The sequence below is a fragment of the Aquarana catesbeiana genome, linkage group LG13 (assembly GCF_042186555.1).
Source record: "Aquarana catesbeiana isolate 2022-GZ linkage group LG13, ASM4218655v1, whole genome shotgun sequence".
Lineage (NCBI taxonomy): Eukaryota > Metazoa > Chordata > Amphibia > Anura > Ranidae > Aquarana > Aquarana catesbeiana.
In genome coordinates this window covers 222,632,127-222,650,358 of record NC_133336.1, presented here as the reverse complement: position 1 = coordinate 222,650,358, position 18,232 = coordinate 222,632,127, and the positions used below count along the sequence as shown (strand labels likewise).

General features: G+C 46.9%; 1 protein-coding gene across 1 annotated transcript in view; it reads right to left on the bottom strand.

The window, feature by feature from the left end:
• CGN (cingulin) overlaps window positions 1-18,232 on the bottom strand; it is a gene marked incomplete in the record, with an annotated part of 94,923 nt that overhangs the window by 58,634 nt on the left and 18,057 nt on the right. The window contains 6 exon segments of the mRNA XM_073609180.1: window positions 814-1,026; window positions 4,418-4,630; window positions 6,822-6,963; window positions 10,140-10,288; window positions 10,730-10,942; window positions 11,444-11,582. Of these exon segments, the coding sequence (XP_073465281.1) occupies window positions 814-1,026; window positions 4,418-4,630; window positions 6,822-6,963; window positions 10,140-10,288; window positions 10,730-10,942; window positions 11,444-11,582 (1,069 nt within the window).

Sequence of the window (18,232 nt, the reverse complement as noted above, 5' to 3'; positions counted from 1 at the left end):
TCCCCCCACCGGAGCACACTACTGCCTTATATACACACACAATGCGTCAGCTCTTTGCCCCCCTCCCCCTGAATCACACTGCTGCCTTATACACACAAGCACACTGCCCTGGCTCTCTGCATCCCCCCGGATCAAACTGCTGCCTTATTCACACAAAGCTCAGACTCTCTGCCCCCCCTCCCATCCCACTGCTGCCTTATACACACACACACACACACACACAATGCTCCCGGTCTCTGCCCTTCTCCTTCTGAATCGCACTGCTGCCTTATACACACACACAATGCTTTGGCACTCTGCCCACACCTGCCCCCCCCCCCCAGATTGCACTGCTGCCTTCTACACACAATGTTCTAGCTCTCTGCCCCCCCACAACTTATCATTGGATCTCACCTCCTTATCCATCTATGTGCTTGAGCTTTCTCTCACAGCCTGTGATCAGCGCTGCCATTGGAAGTCCCCCTCCTTCACCTCTGGCACTCTCCACTACTCCTGGTGCCTCCCTCTGAGTTCACTGGAACTACAGAGGAGGCATCAGGTATCACTGTGTTCTTACAGTACTGTCAGCACACACTGAGAACACCCCTGGGGACAACCAGAATGTTCTTCTCATCCACAGACCACTGCTTGGCGACTGCTGCACTAGTGTATACACTGCGACTACATTGTTGTCACTGCAGTGTCCTTTGGTGGTCCCAATTGTTGACCGTCTGTTTCCTTAGCACCAAATCAGATTTAGGCTCTCAGATTCCACAAGTAACACTTGTCTATTTCATTCTACTTTCTGAAGAACATCGTCAACGACTGTCTTACCTTGAGAAGCTCATCGTAGTCTCTCTTGGTTTGCTGAACCTCACGGCTGTACTGTTCTCGTATTTTTTCTGTCTCGCGATCATGTCCGGACACCTCGTCTTTCAGCGCCCCCTTCAGGGCAGAGAGCTCCCTGTCTCTTTGGTACAGAGTCTCCTCCACCCTCTGCATTTCCTGAGACATCTGGTGCAACTGATCCTGCAAGTTCTGCGCCTCCTGTAGGTGAGAGTGTTATATAGGCCATAAAAAAGAAGAGTGCAACGCCCAGACAGATTCCCCACGGAGGTGAACTGATGGTCCTCCCGCTCAGAGTGTCTTCCCAACACTAATGGAACATAGGAGGTATAAGGTGAAGAACCGGCAACTCTTCGTTCCAAAAAAGTCACTTACGCGTTTCGGCAAGAAGCTTTAATATTAGCCAATGGCAAGTGTTATACATGAATAGAGGGCAGTACTCGGGCCTTGCACCAATGCGTCCTGGGTTCACTTCCCACCATACTGTAAGTGTTCTCTGTACAGCACTGCGGTATATGTCAGAGCTATATACAGTGCATCCGGAAAGTATTCACAGCGCTTCACTTTTTCCACATTTAGTTATGTTACAGCCTTATTCCAAAATGGATTAAATTCATTATTTTTCTTCAAAACTCTACAAACAATCCCCCATAATGACAACCTAAAAGAAGTTTGTTTGAAATCTTTGCAAATTTATTAAATATAAAAATCTAAAAAATCCCATGTATATAAGTATCACAGTCTTTGCCATGACACTCAAAATTGAGCTCAGGTGCCTCCTGTTTCCACTGATCATTCTTCACTCTTTGTTATATTGCAGCCATTTGCTAAAATCATTTAAGGTTAATTTTTTTCCTCATTAATGTACACACAGCACCCCATATTGTAAACACAGCACTTCATATTGACAGAAAAACACAGAATTGTTGACATTTTTGCAGATTTATTAAAAGAGAAAAACTGAAATATAACATGGTCCTAAGCATTCAGACCCTTTGCTGTGACACTCATATACAGGCATACCCCAATTTTAAATACACATTGGGGTTTATTTACTAAAGCTGGAAAGTGCAAAAACAGGCTCACTTCTGCATAGAAACCAATGAGATTCTAACCTCGGCTTCTTCAATTAAGCTTTGGTAATAAAACCTGCAAGCTCATTGGTTTCTATGCAGAAGTGAGCCTGATTTTGCACTCTCCAGCTTTAGTAAATAAGCCCCATTATGTACTTAAAAGTGGGGTATGCCTGTATTTAACTCAGGTGCTGTCCATTTCTTCTGATCATCCTTGAGATGGTTCTACACCTTCATTTGAGTCCAGCTGTGTTTGATTATACTGATTGGACTTGATTAGGAAAGCCACACACCTGTCTATATAAGACCTTACAGCTCACAGTGCATGTCAGAGCAAATGAGAATCATGAGGTCAAGAGGAACTGCCTGAAGAGCTCAGAGACAGAATTGTGGCAAGGCACAGATCTGGCCAAGGTTACAAAAAAATGTCTGCTGCACTTAATGTTCCCAAGAGCACAGTGGCCTCCATAATCCTTAAATGGAAGTCGTTTGGGATGACCAGAACCCTTCCTAGAGCGGGCCGTCCAGCCAAACTGAGCTAATGGGGGAGAAGAGCCTTGGTGAGAGAGGTAAAGAAGAACCCAAAGATCACTGTGGCTGAGCTTCAGAGATGCAGTCGGGAGATGGGAGAAAGTTGTAGAAAGTCAACCATCACTGCAGCCCTCCACCAGTCGGGGTTTTATGGCAGAGTGGCCCGACGGAAGCCTCTCCTCAGTGCAAGACACATGAAAGCCCGCATGGAGTTTGCTAAAAAAAAAAAAAAAAAAAAAAACCTGAAGGACTCCAAGATGGTGAGAAATAAGATTCTCTGGTCTGATGAGACCAAGATAGGACTTTTTGGCCTTAATTCTAAGCGGTATGTGTGGAGAAAACCAGGCACTGCTCATCACCTGTCCAATACAGTCCCAACAGTGAAGCATGGTGGTGGCAGCATCATGCTGTTGGGGTGTTTTTCAGCTGCAGGGACAGGAAGACTGGTTGTAATCGAGGGAAAGATGAATGCGGCCAAGTACAGGGACATCCTGGATGAAAACCTTCTCCAGAGTGCTCAGGACCTCAGACTGGGCCGAAGGTTTACCTTCCAACAAGACAATGACCCTAAGCACACAGCTAAAATAAGGAAGGAGTGGCTTCACAACAACTCCATGACTGTTCTTGAATGGCCCAGCCAGAGCCCTGACTTAAACCCAATTGAGCATCTCTGGAGAGACCTAAAAATGGCCGTCCACCAACGTTTACCATCCAACCTGACAGAACTGGAGAGGATCTGCAAGGAGGAATGGCAGAGGATCCCCAAATCCAGGTGTGAAAAACTTGTTGCATCTTTCCCAAAAAGACTCATGGCTGTATTAGATCAAAAGGGTCCTTCTACTAAATACTGAGCAAAGGGTCTGAATACTTAGGACCATGTGATATTTCAGTTTTACTTTTTTAATAAATCTGCAAAAATGTAAACAATTTTGTGTTTTTCTGTCAATATGGGGTGCTGTGTGTACAATATGGGGTGCTGTGTGTACAATATGGAGTGCTGTGTGTACAATATGGGGTGCTGTGTGTACAATATGGAGTGCTGTGTGTACAATATGGGGTGCTGTGTGTACAATATGAGGTGCTGTGTGTACAATATGGGGGGCTGTGTGTACAATATGGGGGGCTGTGTGTACAATATGGGGGGCTGTGTGTACAATATGAGGTGCTGTGTGTACAATATGGGGTGCTGTGTGTACAATATGGGGGGCTGTGTGTACAATATGAGGTGCTGTGTGTACAATATGGGGGGCTGTGTGTACAATATGGGGTGCTGTGTGTACAATATGGGGTGCTGTGTGTACAATATGGAGTGCTGTGTGTACAATATGGGGGGCTGTGTGTATAATATGGGGTGCTGTGTGTACAATATGAGGTGCTGTGTGTACAATATGGGGGGCTGTGTGTATAATATGGGGTGCTGTGTGTACAATATGGGGGGCTGTGTGTATAATATGGGGTGCTGTGTGTACAATATGGGGTGCTGTGTGTACAATATGGGGTGCTGTGTGTACATTAATGAGGAAAAAAATGAACTTAAATGATTTTAGCAAATGGCTGCAATATAACAAAGAGTGAAAAATGTAAGGGGGTCTGAATACTTTCCGTCCCTACTGTATGTACATGGGAGGAGTCTGTGATACTTATGTACATGGGAGGAGCCTGTGATACTTATGTACATGGGAGGAGCCTGTGATACTTATGTACATGGGATTTTTTTTTTCTTTTTAATAAATTTTAAACAAACTTCTTTCACATTGTCATTATGGGGTGTTGTTTGTAGAATTTTGAGGAAAATAATGAATTTAATCCATTTTGGAATAAGGTTGTAACATAAAAAAAATGTGTAAAAAGTGAAGCGCTGTGAATACTTTCCGGATGCACTGTAAATGTATAATAATAATAGTGTGCGACTGTGGGGGGGGGACAACATTTGAGTGTAAGATCCTCGGTGCAGTCTACTCCATCTCAGTGTATAAAGGTCTCCTTACCTTTAGCCTTTCTTCATAGCTTTTCTTGGTCTGCTGCAGCTCACGGCTGTGCTGATCTTGCAGTTTTTCTATCTCTTGGTCATGTCCAGACACCTCGTCTTTCAGCGCCCCCTTCAGGGCAAAAAGCTCCCTGTCCCGCTTCTGCACAGTCTCCTCCACCCTCTGCTTCTCCTGAGACAGCTGGCGGAGTTCATCTTGGTAGCGCTGCAGCTCCTGCCGGAGATAGGACAGATGGGGATATAAAATCTGGGGCGGTTCAGATAATTTTCCTTGGTAAATATTCAGTTGGATTTTTCTCGTGAGATAAAAAACAAAATAAAAAATAAATAATACACTTTCAGATCAAGCAGCAGCATGCTGAATGGTGTAAACAATGTATCAGCCTATTTATAGTCCAAAAACTTACAAACAATTGTGTAATTAACTTCAGAGATTGATCTCCTTCAACAAATATTGGCTGCATTTATATATTAAGGCAATAAAGCAAGTTTGCAAATACTTTTTTCCTTATTCCTGCAATCCCCTAAGGGGATTTTATTGGTTTAGATTTCTGTCTAATAAAGTTGTCTGCAGTTATCTTCAGGGTTTTATCAAAGATGGCAACCTTATCACCCCTTTACATCTCCCCAGTCTAGTAATTTTTGTGGGTGCTTTCTGTCAAAAGTGAAGCAGTCATTATCACCCCATCCCCCTTACACATTTTCTTGCAAAGATGCTCTGGTGTGAAGGCCTTAGCTCAAATTATGACTTTGTGCTTACTCGTGCTGGCCATGGCTCAAACAGGTATAAGAAACACAACAGACCACACCGACACACATACTTCAAAAACTCCTGCAAAGTGACTTCTGAGGTGTTCTTTAGCCCAGACGCTCTCAACCAGGGTTCTGTGGAGGCCTAGGGCTCCTCCAGAGTTTGCATGGCATTGTTTGAGCGGTTTGCCAGGCATTGTTTGGCAGGCACCAGTTCCAGATGCAGGACACAAATGATCTTTTTACTGGTAGGATGAGAGTAGGTAAAAAGCCCATTGGTGAAATGAATGGCAGAGGCACATGTGGTGTGTCCAAGGATGGGTCGGAGTCATCAAGTTTCAGCAATGGGCTTTTTACCTCCTCTCATCCTACCAGTACATTACTCACCACCTAAGAACCCATAGAGGATCCAGGATTGGAAGCCTCATGACATTTCGTTTTTTCCCCTTTAATTTCTCCGAATTGAGGATAGACACTATGAAGGGATTTCCCGTCTCTCCCTTCTCTTTTTCCAGTGGATACCTCAGGCCTTTTTATGGGTCTCCAATCTGCTTTTTCGGTCTGACTCATCAGACCTTTGAGGAGTACCACCGCCACCTGATTCTCAAGGACCTTTTTAGCAATCTGCAAAGGTGGCATTCTGACCACCACTGCTAGAGGAGGAAGGGTTCCTCCAAGGCATGGTTTTAGCTGTGGATGATTTGGAGGGGGGGGGGGGAGGTTGTCAATCACATGATGCCTCCCTATTTCCATCGATAATGCCATTTGACAGGCCCAGATGCAGGACACCAATGACCTTTTTACTGGTGGGATGGGAGGAGGTAAAAAGCCCATCGGGGAAAAGAATGGCAGAGACACCCAATGTGGTGTTTTTAAGGATGGGATCGGGTCATCAAGTTTCACCGATGGGCTTTTTACCACAACCAATCTCACCCCATGTGGAGATTGGGGCCTGTTTTCCACCTATGTTCATGGAAGGTCACATGGTTCTCCCTGTCCGTGTCGCCACAACCTCACCAGATGTAAGTCATTTTTTTTCCTCTTGAGGAAATGCATTTAGATACATACTATACTATAGGGCTCCCCTGCCTCTCCCCTCTTTTTTTCTGATGGATACCTCGGGACTTTTAAAATGCATCTCCAACCTGCTTTTTCAGTCTAACCCCTCATAAGTTTGAGGAGGACCACCACCTGAATCACAATGATCTCTTTAGCTGGCATTCTGACCACCACTGCAAGGTGGAAGGGGAAGGAGGTGGAGATGGCATCATTTCTACTGGCCACAAATCAATTGGTTTTAGCCTGGGTTCCCCAAGATCTAAAAGATCATTACAAGAGTTTGCCTGGGGTGAAAGGTTGTGAAGGGCTGCTTTAGACAAAGGCAAAAAAAAACATTAAATCAGATGTGGTGTTTAGGCAAAAGACAAGAGAACTGTGAGTGGACTGGACGACCGGAAGACTGGACTCTTTTCTAAAAAGGCAGATAAGAGTGTACCTGACTGAAATCGACCATTTAAATCCTCAGATCCTTTCATACTCTTCCAGTAAAACTGGAGAAGACTGAATAAAAACGAAACATATATATCAGACTAGACTAGACCAGATAACAGACATTCACATGGGAAAAGGCAGCTTTTCAAATTACACATACGAACCCTCTTGGTAGCCTCCACCTCTCCGGCCTCCATAGCGCCCTTCTTGGCTCGTTCCAGCTCAGACTGCACAAGGGCAAACCGATCTTTCATTTCACTCAGCTCATCCTCAAATTCTTCCTTCTCTGTCTTGAGCTGTAAGATCCTGAACCAACCCCATCCCCCCCGGACATAGGTCAGACATATTTAAGATAATAGGACAAGGATTTTGAAGAAGAGCAGACATTGTGAAGGTGTATGCATCCTAAAAAGTCCCAATTTCTGCCCACATTTACAAAATTATTGTATGTAGAGTATCCTCTTGTAGGGATAGCAGGGGGCGTGTCCAAGCTCCAGATCTAAAATAATTTTAAAAAAAACTGCTGGTTCAGCCAACTTTTTTTTTTATATAAAATAGGATATATTGCATAGTTTCCTCTTTTCAGCCAACAAGTACAGTGGGGACAGAAAGTATTCAGACCCCCTTAAATTTTTTACTCTTTGTTATATTGCAGCCATTTGCTTAAATCATTTAAGTTCATTTTTTTCCTCGTTAAATGTACACACAGCACCCCATATTGACAGAAAAACACATAATTGTTGACATTTTTGCAGATGTAATAAAAAAGAAAAACTGAAATATCACATGGTCCTAAGTATTCAGACCCTTTGCTCAGCATTTAGTAGAAGCACCCTTTTGATCTAATACAGCCATGAGTTTTTTTGGGAAAGATGTAACAAGTTTTTCACACCTGGATTTGGGGATCCTCTGCCATTCCTCCTTGCATATCCTCTCCAGTTCTGTCAGGTTGGATGGTAAACGTTGGTGGACAGCCATTTTTAGGTCTCTCCAGAGATGCTCAATTGGGTTTAAGTCAGGGCTCTGGTTGGGCCATTCAAGAACAGTGATGGAGTAGTTTTGAAGCCACTCCTTTGTTATTTTAGCTGTGTGCTTAGGGTCAGTGTCTTGTTGGAAGGTAAATCTTCGGCCCAGTCTGAGGTCCTGAGCACTCTGGAGAAGGTTTTGGTCCAGGATATCCCTGTACTTGGCCGCATTCATCTTTCCCCTGATTGCAACCAGTCGTCCTGTCCCTGCAGCTGAAAAACACCCCCACAGTATGATGCTGCCACCACCATGCTTCACTGTTGGGACTGTATTGGACAGGTGATGAGCAGTGCCTGGTTTTCTCCACACATACCGCTTAGAATTAAGGCCAAAAAGTTCTATCTTGGTCTCATCAGACCAGAGAATCTTATTTCTCACCATCTTGGAGTCCTTCAGGTGCTTTTTAGCAAACTCCATGCAGGCTTTCATGTGTCTTGCACTGAGGAGAGGCTTCTGCCGGGCCACTCTGTCATAAAGCCCCGACTGGTGGAGGGCTGCAGTGATGGTTGACTTTCTGCAACTTTCTCCCATCTCCCGACTGCATCTCTGGAGCTCAGCCACAGTGATCTTTGGGTTCTTCTTTACCTCTCTCACCAAGGCTCTTCACCCCTGATAGCTCAGTTTGGCCGGACGGCCAGCTCTAGGAAGGGTTCTGGCCGTCCCAAACGTCTTCCATTTAAGGATTATGGAGGCCACTGTGCTCTTAGGAACCTTAAGTGCAACAGAAATTTTTTTGTAACCTCGGCCAGATCTGTGCCTTGCCACAATTCTGTCTCTGAGCTCTTCAGGCAGTTCCTTTGACCTCATGATTCTCATTTGCTCTGACATGCACTGTGAGCTGTAAGGTCTTATATAGACAGGTGTGTGGCTTTCCTAATCAAGTCAAATCAGTATACTCAAACACAGCTGGACTGAATACTTTCCGTCCCCACTGTATATAAGATTTTTTTACGTGCTCACCTCAACTGCTTTGCTGAAAACAAAGCTGGTTTGCTGGAGCTCAGATTACAGATACAGCTGAAAATTTCAAAGGAGTGACTCCCTACCCCATGCTCTTTACAACTGAATTTCAATTAGCGAGAGACAGTCTCAAAGCAAACAGTGTTTGCTGTGCAGGTTTAAGATCACTGATAATGCCTCACACAACCAGCGTCATGGATGCATCCTGTAATAAATGCTTCCAGCCTTGTGGTAACAGCTTGGTGGAAGATCCTTTTCTCTTGACTGTGCCCATGTGTACAAAGCCAGCTCCATAAACACATGGTTTGACCAAATTGGTGTGGAGGAACTCAGGTGTCCTGCACAGAGCCCTGACCTCAACCCTACGGAACACCTTTGGGATGAACTGGAATGAAAAAAGGGTGAGCCAGGTCTTCTCATCCAACATCAGTAACCGACCCGGTTAATGGTGGCCACCTCCAAAAAGACATGGTTTGACTAGTTTGGCGTGGAGGAACTGTGTCCTGCACACAGCCCACACCTAAACCCTACTGAACACCCTCTTGATGAAATGGAATGCTGGACATGAGCTAGGTTTTTATTTTGGCACCCAATTTGAGAGCCAGGTCTTCTCATCCAACATCAGTCCCTGATCTCACAAATGGTAGCCAGCTCCATAAAGACATGGTTTCACCAGTTTGTTGTGGAGGAACTCGGGTCGAGTGTCCTGCACAGAACCCTGACCTCATCTTTACTGACTAACCTTGTGATGAACTAGAATGCCGAGCCAGGTCTTTTTTTTTTTTTTTTGGTGCCCAATGTAAGGTTTGATGTGTGAGCCAGGTCTTCTCATTCAACATCAGTACATGACCTTTGTAAATGGTGGCCAGCTCCATAAAGACATGGTATGACCAGTTTGGCGTGGAGAAACTGTCCTGCACAGAGCCCTGACCTCAACCCTACTGACCAACCTTGTGATGAATTGAAATGCCGATTGTTAGCTAGGTCTTTTTTTTTGGCGCCCAACGTGAGGCCCAAAGTGTGAGCCAGGTCTTCGCATCCAACATCAGTCCCGACCTCACAAATGGGTACAAATTCCCACAGACACTTTAAAATCTTGTGGAAAGTCTTCCCAGAAAAGGTAGAGGATGTTATAGCCACCAAGGGGGCAACTTCAGAATAGTGGTCTTGGTTTTGGAATGAAATTTCTAACAAGCTCGTTTAGTGATGTTGGTCAAGTGTGCAAAAACTGTTGGCCATAAAGCGTATGTGATGATATGTACCTGATACAAGGGAAGGGCCAACAAAGGGAAATTAAACACCTTATCACAATGATTTCTTTCTTGAAAAGGGACCCTCATTCACGATGACATGGCACTGAATACGCTGACTAATGAGAATCTAAAGATATGTTCCAACGACCACTACATCGAAAAACGATAACTTTAGAAATCAAGGCCTTCATAAAATAGAAGCATTGATCGAGAGCAGGGCGTTAAGCTGCTATGGATACTCACTCCTGCTTTGTGTTGCGAAGTTCATCCTTATTCTTCTGGAACATATCCTTCCATTGGTTGATCTCCTCACTGCTCTCCTCTAGCTCCCTCTGTAGGTTCCGCACCACCTGATTGATCTTCTGACGCTCGGACTCCAAACTGATCTGATCCTGTGGGGGGAAAAAGAAGAAGATGCTACAGACAGACAGAGGATGGGACAAGTCGAAGGAGGAACATAAAATCAGAGAGCTGGAACATTAGAGAGACAGAAGAGAAGACAGACAATGAAAACAGGTGACCATGTAACAAACATATGAGAAGACAACATGGGACACAGTTGATTAAACAGGTCAGATAACGGAAAGACCAACCACTGATGAGATGATGGAAGGCCACACTGATGAGACGAACTGAGAAAAAGGCTGCAGGATAAACAGGTGAGTTCACAGGTATAGGCATGGGACGAACATGGAGACAGTGACGCAGGATGGTAGAACATTGGCTGGACAGGCAGACTAAGCAGTGAAGCATGCAGCACAGGTGTAGCAGCATAGGATGGTGGACACACAACACAGGCAGACTCTTAAGTTCTAACGTGCATCCTCCGATACCTGGGACACGTTGTCCATGTTTTTCCTTAACTGCTGCAAGTCCTTCTGGTACTGCTGACGCGTTTGGTCCATCTCCTTGTCGTGATTGGCCACCTCATCTTTCAGCGCCCCCTTCAGGGCAGTCAGTTCGCGATCCTTCTGTCTCAGCAGCTCCTCCTGCTTGTAGCGGATCTGCAGAACATCATCCAGTTCTTCTTGCATCTCTTGTAGCTCCTGAAGGATGGAGGGAGTGCGGTGGGAAGTGGTATGTGTAGGTGACCTTTACTAAAGGAGGCCACTACGTCTGTGTTATTACACTGTCCTGTTGTACAAGGGATAACCACACCAGGGCTCAGCCCTGATGAAGGAGGACTCTTGGAACACCCAAAACACATTGACTACTGTGGCAAACTTTATTTGAACTGTCATATCTTGAGCTATTACTCTGGGCAAACATACTGTATATCTGACTCTGTATACCATATTTGATACTTATAAGGCACAGATCTCTTCTAGTGGGAATCAGATATATCATGGACAGCATGTCAATTGAATACCAGATATTGGCCACAAGCTTGAAGAAGAGGCTTACGCTCTGTTTTAGCCATTTATGTAAAACAGGCACTAGAAACAGTAGCTAAAGCAAGCTGCAGCACCAAGCTAGCTCTCAGGGGAAGTAGCTTGCCCGAAACCGGTAGGGGGGGGGGGGCCTTGATAGCAGGGGTCAAAGGTTACCTTCAACAGGGCGTTCTTGTCTCCCGACACCCCCTGCGTCCGCTGCCTGGTCACCTCTTCCTTTGCGTCCTGCAGCTTCACCTCCAGGGACCTCATTTTGGTTTCCACCTGTTCTTTGCTCATCCGAATTTCTATCAACCTGTTCAACAAAACACAAAATGTCACCAGCAGGTCAGACCATCTCTCCAGCTGTGGTATTACACCGGCCTGGTGTGTGCTGATACAACCCGGAGGAAGGAGGCCACTTAGAACCCCCAGAACTCCAGCCCCACCTCTGTACCGACAATATACAATCGAAAGATTTCCTCTTAAGTGGGATTTTAAAGGGTGGAAGTCTCAAATAATATATCAAAAATATAAGAAATATTTGTTTTTATTATATCAAAAAATTAGTTAAAAATATGACACATATCGTATAAAAAAGACAACAAAGGTAGCACAATGGATGCTGCAGTATACAATTAATGATGATACAGATATACAAAACAAATCAACAGAACTGCACTTAACCCACAGAACGCTGATATAGCAAACAGGAGCTAATTGACAGTGCAGGCCCGACGCGTTTCGAGGTTTTTGTATTGATTACGACCTCTTCTTCAGGGGCTGGAGGTGAGATGTATATCTATCGTAGAAAAGACAGTATCACATGGCATCCGATTGAAGAGGGGGAAGGGAAAAGGCTGCTCGCCACCGGGGTCCAGACCCAGGCACCAGGGCCGCCACCAACGAGACCAGGACCGTCAGCAGAGCGTGACCGGACACAAAGGGCGTCACGTCCGCCAGCTGAATAGTAGATGATCTAATAGACTGTTGGGCGCATGAATACTGAAAGTATCTCTATCCAGACCTCAAAAATAGTTATCCCTCAACAGACACCATATCGGGTATATGTAGGATAAATGTAAGGTGTTGCGGACTATTGATGCAGAGTAGATGGTTAATCACCGTGCTGACTCAGAGGGAGATGTAGTCTATGACGGCTGTTAGCTGGCAGAGACCACAGTATAGGAGGATAAGTTAGTGGAACGCCTATGTTCTGTGGCTTGGAAAATCCTGGCAGCTGCACACTCGGTCCGGTGTCTCCACCAGTGGGTTAAGTGCAGTTCTGTTGATTTGTTTTGTATATCTGTATCATCATTAATTGTATACTGCAGCATCCATTGTGCTACCATTGTTGTCTTTTTTATATGTGTCATATTTTTAACTAATTTTTTGATATAATAAAAACAAATATTTCTTATATTTTTGATATATTATTTGAGACTTCCACCCTTTAAAATCCCACTTAAGAGGAAATCTTTCGATTGTATATGAATATAGGGATGTGGGTGGATTGTCTCCTTCCATAAAGTTCCCGTTACCACCTTTGTTTTCTGTACCGACAATAGGTCATGTACATGCACTGATATAAACGTGATTGGTACTGTTATAAACCAGATGTGACCAGAACTGTGTGACTGCGACAGAGTGAACCAGACATAAATAGGTGAAGCGTAAGTTTATTAAGGAAAATGCATATATGAACACACCACCAATACAGAGTGAACAACCAAACAAACAGTGATATTAAACCAACCAGCATATGTAGCAAGAGGGAGTACCAGAATCGTAGTCAAGCCAGGCCGGGGGTCATAAACAGGGAATCAGTAGCTGGGAAGGGAGATAAACAGGACAAGAGAGGATGGGTGGATCACAGGTGGGACAGGTCAGGTACAAGGTTCAGGGTCCAGGGTTCAGGTAACAGGATCAACAGGTGCCAGGAATCAGGCTTCAGATTCAGGCTCAGAAATCAGAGTAACAGGATGCAGTTCAGGGCTCAAGGACAATACCAGGGCAACATAAGTGTGCAATTGCCGGGTATTTATACTGCAGCTCTACTAATTAAGGTCAGGTGACACCTGTCTGCAGAGGGGAATACCTACTCCTTACTGCCAGGATTCCTCCGCTGGTGGACGCCAGTACTGCGGCCCAAAGGTGACAGAATACTTGCAGGAAAGACCTCTTCTGACAGCTCCGAACTGCCAGGAGACACCTGCTGGTGGACCTCAGTACTGCACGCCAAATGATCAATATTACCAGCGGAGGAGACCTTTCCTGACAGTACCCTCCCTCGAAGGAGCGACCTCCGGACGCTCCAACTAGCCGTTGCTGGGGAAAGTCCATGGTGTCCAGCCGGGCAGCGGGCACCTCAAGCTGGGCAGCAAGCAGTGGCACATCAGGCTGGGCAGCGGACAGGAACACTCCAGGCTGGGCAGCGGACAGGAACACTCCAGGCTGGGCAGCGGACAGGAACACTCCAGGCTGGGCAGCGGACAGGAACACTCCAGGCTGGGCAGCGGACAGGAACACTCCAGGCTGGGCAGCGGACAGGAACACTCCAGGCTGGGCAGCGGACAGGAACACTCCAGGCTGGGCAGCGGACAGGAACACTCAAGGCTGGGCAGCGGACAGGAACACTCCAGGCTGGGCAGCGGACAGGAACACTCCAGGCTGGGCAGCGGACAGGAACACTCCAGGCTGGGCAGCGGACAGGAACACTCCAGGCTGGGCAGCGGGCAGCAGGCACTTCAAGCTGGGCAGCAGGCACTTCAAGCTGGGCAGCAGGCACTTCAAGCTGGGCAGCAGGCACTTCAAGCTGGGCAGCAGGCACTTCAAGCTGGGCAGCAGGCACTTCAAGCTGGGCAGCAGGCACTTCAAGCTGGGCAACGGACAGGGGCACTTCAAGCTGGGCAGCAGGCACATCAAGTGGGGTAGCAGGCCCATCAAGCGGGACAGCAGGAACATGCACATCAAGCGGAGCAGCAGGTACAGGCACTTCAAGCTGGGCAGCAGGTACAGGCACTTCAAGCTGGGCAGCAGGCACTTCAAGCTGGGCAGCAGGCACATCAGACTGGGCAGCAAGCACATCAGACTGGGCAGCAAGCACATCAGACTGGGCAGCAGGCACATCAGACTGGGCAGCAGGCACATCAGACTGGGCAGCAGGCACGGGCACTTCAAGCTGGGCAGTGGGCATGGGCACAGGCTGGGCAGCAAGTTCCAGGTCATCAGGCAGGGCAGCAAGCTCCGGGTCATCAGGCTGGGCAGCAAGCTCCGGGTCATCAGGCTGGGCAGCAAGCTCCGGGTCATCAGGCTGGGCAGCAAGCTCCGGGTCATCAGGCTGGGCAGCAAGCTCCGGGTCATCAGGCTGGGCAGCAAGCTCCGGGTCATCAGGCTGGGCAGCAAGCTCCGGGTCATCAGGCTGGGCAGCAGACAGTGGCACATCGGGCTGGAAAGCAGGCTCATCAGGCTGGAGAGTGGGCACATCAGGCTGGAAAGTAGGCACTGGCCCCTCAGGCTGGAACACTGGCCCCTCAGGCTGGAACACTGGCCCCTCAGGCTGGAACACTGGCCCCTCAGGCTGGAACACTGGCCCCTCAGGCTGGAAGGCGGGTACCAGGACATCGAACTGGATAACAGACACTGGGACGTCAGACTGGATTGGATTAGCTGGTGCGGAGGCAGATTGGGTTACTGGCAGGATCGTCTTGGTTGGAAAAAAAAAAATAGGATTTTTTTATAACAGTTTACCTGTAAAATCATTTTCTTTTGATGGACATCACGGGACACAGAGCCACAGTAATAACTGATGGGTTATGTAGGTACCACTAGGTATTGGACACTGGTCACACCCTAATCAGGAAGTTCAACCCCCTATATAATCCCTCCCCTCACAGGGATACCTCAGTTTTGTAGCAAAGCAATATAAGTGTATTAGAAGAGGGGCGGGACCCTCTGTGTCCCGTGATGTCCATCGAAAGAAAAGGATTTTACAGGTAAGTGGTTATAAAAAATCCTATTTTCTTTCTCGGACATCACGGGACACAGAGCCACAGTAATAACTGATGGGATGTCCCAAAGCAATGCCAACTGAGGGGGGGGGGGAAATCACAACCAAGTAGGGTACAATCAGACCTGAGGACCTTGTACCGCTGTCTGCAGCACACTACTCCCAAAGGCAATATCCTTATGCCTTTTCACATCCACCTGATAAAATCTGGTGATGTATGGACTGAAGACCAGGTTGTAGCCTTGCAGATCTGAGCCATAGAGGTCTGGTGATGCACTGCCCAAGAAGCACCAATAGCTCTTGTGGAATGTGCTTTGATCTGAAACGGAGGAATCTTCCATTTCAAACCGTAAGCCTGAATAATCAATTGTCTAATCCATTTAGAAATGGTAGCTTTTGACGCTGCCTGTCCTCTACTGGGACCCTCTGGCAGCATGAACAAAACGTCCGTTTTGGGAATTTGAGCAGTTGCTTCCAGATAGACCCCGACTGCTCTTACTACATCCAAAGAATGTAGTGATCTTTCTTCCGGAGAACAGGGATCTGGAAAAAAAGCTAGGCAGAACAATGTCTTGGTTTAGATGAAAATCTGAAACCCCCTTCGGTAAAAAACTAGGATGAGGGCGCAGTACCACTCTATCCTTGTGTACAATCAAATAAGGCTCTTTACAGGAAAGTGCTGCTAATTCTGATACTCTTCTAGCAGAAGAGATGGCTACCAGAAAAATTAGTTTCCTTGTCAGCAAGACCAAAGGAATCTGACTTATTGGTTCAAAAGGCTGTTTCTGTGACACCGACAGAACCAAGTTCAAGTCCCAGGGGTTTAGGGGCGCCTTAACCGGAGGATTAAGACGCATCACCCCCTGCATAAACTTTCGGACCAAAGAATGCGAAGCAAGTGGCCGTCGAAATAATACTGATAAGGCCGAGACCTGGCCCTTGATGGTAACTCAAGGCCAGCTTCATTTCTAATCCCAATTGTAGAAAATCAAGAATTCTACCAATCACATATCTTCTGGGATGCCAACCCCTGGATTCACACCAGGATATATAAGCTTTCCAGACTCTATGATAAATCATTCTGGAAGCTGGCTTCCTTGCATTGATCAAGGTAGATATCACAGGACCTGAAAGCCCACGACTCTTCAGAACGTGGGTCTCAATAGCCAAACCGTCAAATTTAGCGTTTGTAAGGCAGGATGGAACACTGGACCTTGAGATAAGAGGTCTGGGCGTACCGGTAGGGTCCACGGGGAACCCACCATCATCCTTACTATTTCTGCATACCAAGTCCTTCTGGGCCAAGCGGGGGCTACCAGAAGTACCAACTTCCTTTCCTGCCTGATCCTGCGAAGGAGTCGTGGCAGTAGCAGAATAGGCGGGAATGCATAAATCAGTGAGAACCGATGCCACGGAATCACCAACGCATCCGTCCCGCATGCAAGAGGATCCCTTGTCCTTGCCACAAATCTATCTTTTTGTTGAATCGGGAAGCAAAGACATCTACATCTGGAACCCCCCACCTTTGGCATATGGCCAAAAAACGTCGGGATGCAGAGACCATTCCTCTGGGAGTAACTGCTGGTGACTTAGATAGTCCGCCTGCCAGTTCTCTATCCCTGGACTGAAAACTGCCGATATGCATGGCACATGCATCTCTGCCCAGACTAAGATCTGGTTCACCTCTTTTTGAGCAGCCCGGCTCTGGGTGCCTCCCTGATGATTGACATAAGCCACTGTTGTGGCATTGTTGGACTGAATCCTGACTGGGCAACCCTGTAGCCTGACAGTCCAGGCCTTTAGGGCTAGATATACCGCCCGGCTCTGACGCACCGCCTGAAACAGGTGCATCGGAAAGTCTAATGCCTGAACCTTCTTGTTCCAGGTCGACAGAATACTGTGTTGCAGCAGTCTTGAATGAAACTGAGCATAGGGAACTGCTTCGAATGAAGACACCATCTTTCCTAGCAGCCTCATACAAAGGCGGACAGAAGGACCCTTCTTGGTCCTGACTGTTAGGATCAGTTCCCTTAAAGCAGTAATCTTCGCCTGAGGAAGAAAAACTTTCTCCTGGCTTGTATCTATGATCAGACCTAAATACTCCAGTCTTCTTACTGGTTTTAGGAAAGACTTTTCTAGGTTGAGGATCCAACCTAGGTGTTCCAGATACTTGACCGTGGTCCTCAAGTTCCCGTTCAAGGAGGCTACCGACTGGTCTATCAAGAGCAGGTCGTCTAGGCATGCCATGACAGTTATACCCTGAGCCCTTAATCTGGCCAGAGGAGGAGCCAAGATCTTTGTGAACACTCGAGGTGCAGTGGCTATCCCAAAGGGCAGAGCCACAAACTGGAAATGGCACCCTCCTATCTCGAAGCATAGAAACTTCTGATGAGCAGGAAAAATGGGCACATGTAGATATGCATCTCTGATGTCTATCGATGCCAAAAATTCTCCTCCCTGCAGGATGGAGACTACTGTCCGAATTGATTCCATGCGGAAGGACTGAATCCTTAGGAATCAATTCAGATCTCTTAAATCCAAAATGGGTCTGACATCCCCATTTGGTTTTTGGACCGTGAAAAGGTTGGAATAGAAGCCCAATCCTTGATCCTCTGTGGGAACCACCATAATGACCTCTTGCGACAAAAGTCGCTCTAACGCTAGAAGGAGCGACTGCTTCTTCTCTGGGTCTCTGGGAACACCTGATCTGAGGAAACGAGGAGAGAGAAATTCTTGGAACTCCAGCTTGTACCCTAAGGTTACCGTGGAGATTACCCATCTGTCCTGGAAGTCCTCCTGCCAGAGCCCTGAGAACTGCAGCAGTCTTCCCCCCACTCGAGCGAGCGGGGGCGCCCCTTCAGGAAGAGGCCTTAGTGTCTTGTCTAGAAGACCTCTTCCCCCAGGACTTCTTTTGTCCCTGGGGTTGACTCTTGTTTCTTGCCCCAGACGGAGGAGGC